Source organism: Gavialis gangeticus, unplaced genomic scaffold (genome assembly GCF_001723915.1).
Source record: "Gavialis gangeticus isolate Ggan-Ray unplaced genomic scaffold, GavGan_comp1, whole genome shotgun sequence".
Classification (NCBI taxonomy): Eukaryota; Metazoa; Chordata; order Crocodylia; family Gavialidae; genus Gavialis; species Gavialis gangeticus.
The window spans coordinates 177471913-177475130 of NW_017729024.1; the positions used below are offsets into that span (position 1 = coordinate 177471913).

Below are 3218 nucleotides of genomic sequence, written 5' to 3' on the forward strand. Positions count from 1 at the left end.
AACTACTTCACAGTTAGGGCGGCTAGGAGCTGGAACCAACTTCCAAGGGAAGTGGTGCTGGCCCCTACCCTGGGGGTCTTTAAGAAGAGGCTGGATGCCTACCTGGCTGGACTCATTTGAGTCCCGTTTTTGTTTTGGGGTTTTGTTGTTCTCCCGCCCTGGCAGGGGGTCGGGCTAGAAGATCTACTAGGTCCCTTCCGACCCTAAATCTATGAAACTATGAAACTATGAAATAAGAGTTGTTTAAATTCCTGGTTCACATACCTCTAATTCATGTAGGCCTAATTCTGCCATGCAAATGCTGAGATTGGTAGAGCTACTTGTGGAGCATGGGGCTGATTTACTGTAAGTAAGGCTGGCAGAGTCTGGCCCTCAGCCCAGTAAGACTTGGGATGAGCTTAACTCTTATCATAAAGAGATGAGGGCATCTCCAAACTTTAGCATTTTTCCTGCAGTGCATCTTTTTGAGACAGTTTTATAATTTGTATAAACAGTTTTTTATACTCTTATGTTTTTAGGAGCGATTATTAAAACCTCTGAGTGCTTTCATTGGCATGACTGGTGAGATGAGAGAACTTGCAACGGTCATAAGCAGAGTAAGATTGGATCTTCATTTCAGTGGTTTGGAGAGCCTGGGTTCTGTGGTTGTCTGAGAATGCTGGCAGTTTCTTTTTGCTGGCATTGAAAGTGCTAATTCTCGAAGGCACTGGACCAAGTTTTTTTCCTGCGGCAGCACCATTAAAGTTACATTAGGAATAAATTAAGCCCAGTACATTTTCCCATCCTTGCATGTAGTATTACAGATTTTTTCCTGACCAGGAGCACAAAGAAGTAATTTAAATTGCTCCCCTTCCTATAGGGACATATTGCTGTTTATGATATAGGAGCTGTACCAGCCAGACCAGCACTGCTTTCCTTTTTGCCTTTGCTATGAAAACTGTACATTAGTTATCTACACAGGGAAGCTGCATGTTACCTGAGATGGCTGATTAAGGGCCTAATTCAGCTATAGGGCCCCAAGTAGGTCCTGATCCTTTTTCATCTTGCATATGTAAAGTTGCATACATGGTAAGTTCCTTGGTGAATCGGGGTCTAAATAAACAGGGTCTTCCTTGAAGGAAAGATTAAATGCCAATATACTGTGCTTAGTTGTAGATGTTTTTGCCTCTCAATAAAACTTGTCTGGTAATATGAACAAGTACCAAGACAGAGAATGGTCAGTGATTATCTGAGGCAAAAAGCAATATTTCTAAGATGCACTTGAATCCTTTTAGTAATAAAATTACTGGAGGAACAAGTCAAATGCAGGGAGTATGGTTACCAACTCTGCTTAGGATTACCCTGCAAGTCCACCCTCAAGCAGACTGCCTTCCAAGTCGGAAAAGCACTTAAACCCATTTACTTGAGTCTCTTTTGCTCGCTCCATATTTTCTGCCAGGTCCAGTCCTGAGTGTTGGGCTTTATCCTAAAAGCCCACTGTGGTTATGAGATTGCCTGTTACTTTATGTCTTGTCAAGGATGTTTAAATGAGCTGGGAGACATGCTGTCCAAGCTTAGAGCTAAGCAACTGCACTGCTTCCTGAGTCAAAGGTCCTTGTCTAAGGCCTGTGGGCAACCTGTGGCATGAATGCCACAAGTGGCATGGGTAGCGCTGTATGTGATGTGGCAGAATGGGGTGGGGACAGGCAGCAAGGTGGCATGCAGAGCAGGGAGCAGAAAGCAGAGCAGCAGATGGGACAGGAGAAGGGATTGGAATGGCACTCATGGAGGGTCTGGGGCTAATTTGTGGCACATGCCAAAAAGGTTGGCCTTCACTGGTTTTAGGGATCGTTCTGATTATATGCCCTGTAGGGCCTGAGTCTAGCAGGTTTGTGAGCTAGAGTCAGAGTAGCTTTCTTCATGTAGGTTTTGGTTGATTTTTATTTTTATGACGGTCTTGACAAAATGACATGGCTGCAGTCACTCCTGGCAGGAACAGGAGCAGCAGTTTTTAGATTATTTTTATGGTGTGTTTTTATACTTTACTAATATGTGCCTAATTGTGATGGCTGTGTGTGTCCAGTAAATTAATAAAATGAATGACACATGGTAACTGGTCCACTAGAGAGTCTCCTTTAGTGTTGGAAAGTCTTCTAGAAGTCTCTGTTTAGCATCATAAATCAGGTTCAGCTGAAGTTGCTATTCATAGAAAGAAAAGTGTGATCTATTAATTGTTATAAATAATTTTTCTAAATGTATTCAATGAACTATTTCCCTGGAGCATACACCTCTCATTCTAATTAGTGGGGACCTTTCTTCATTTTATCTGAGAGTACAGTTTAGCTGTCAGATTATAATAAGAGTATGAATCTTCTTTTTACACAACAGCTGGCCTGTGGAGTACATTTAGTTGGATGAATACTTCAGGGGGCAGGCCAATTGTAGTCCCTCTTTTAGAGGGTAGGACAGGATGGCACCTTAGACTAACTGGTTTAGAGGCAACAACTTACTTCAGAAAACCCCCACCTAGGCAGGTTATTCCATCATTCTCCATTCTGGAGTTTCTTAACCCTTCCTTTGAACTATGTGATGCAGGCTACTTTTAAGGAGATGGACCATTGGTCTGGTCGATTATAGCGGTTTTTGCTATCCTTGAAGCCAGTGGCAAAACTTCCCCAGGCTTCATTGAGATCAGGCCATAATTAATGGCTTCTCTAGGAATTATTTTTGTGTACGCCCCATGGTAAACCAAGGATTTACAGTATGTGTGGTTTGAATTAAACAGTCTCATTTAATATCACTGTAACTTTACATCTTGGTATAAATGGGTTGTTTTGCTACTTCAGTGTTTATTATAGTTTTACAGGAGAACATTATTTCTACTAAAAAGATCAAATATGTGTTGCAGGACATTTATCTCCATAATCCAAACATAAAGTGGGATGACATTATTGGACTTGATGCAGCCAAGCAGTTAGTCAAGGAAGCAGTTGTGTATCCTATAAGGGTAAGGCCCTAAATAGTTTGAGAAAACCAATGCTGGGCATCATCCTACGTGGTGTTACGGTTAGAATGTCACCAGCTAGTTCACATGTTTCTTGCAAAAAGAGAACTGTTGCACGGTTCTTACTGTATCTATCCTGTTCTGAATGCAGTTCCTATCCAGCAAATGGCATTTAAAAAGACAGTGGCCTATAGCTTCTCACATAAGAAGGCTCTGCAGTGTGCTGGATTGGAAA

At 41.9% G+C, this 3218-nt stretch overlaps 1 protein-coding gene across 6 annotated transcripts in view; it reads left to right on the forward strand.

Moving 5' to 3' along the window:
- Window positions 1–3218, forward strand: part of KATNAL2 (katanin catalytic subunit A1 like 2) — a 76231-nt gene that overhangs the window by 23746 nt on the left and 49267 nt on the right. For 5 of the 6 annotated variants that reach the window (XM_019518129.1, XM_019518130.1, XM_019518133.1 and 2 more), the window contains 2 exons: window positions 519–596; window positions 2888–2986. In XM_019518129.1, coding sequence (XP_019373674.1) covers window positions 519–596; window positions 2888–2986 — 177 coding nt within the window. The remainder of the gene's footprint in view (window positions 1–518; window positions 597–2887; window positions 2987–3218) is intronic. The other variant, XM_019518135.1, reaches the window with a different exon arrangement.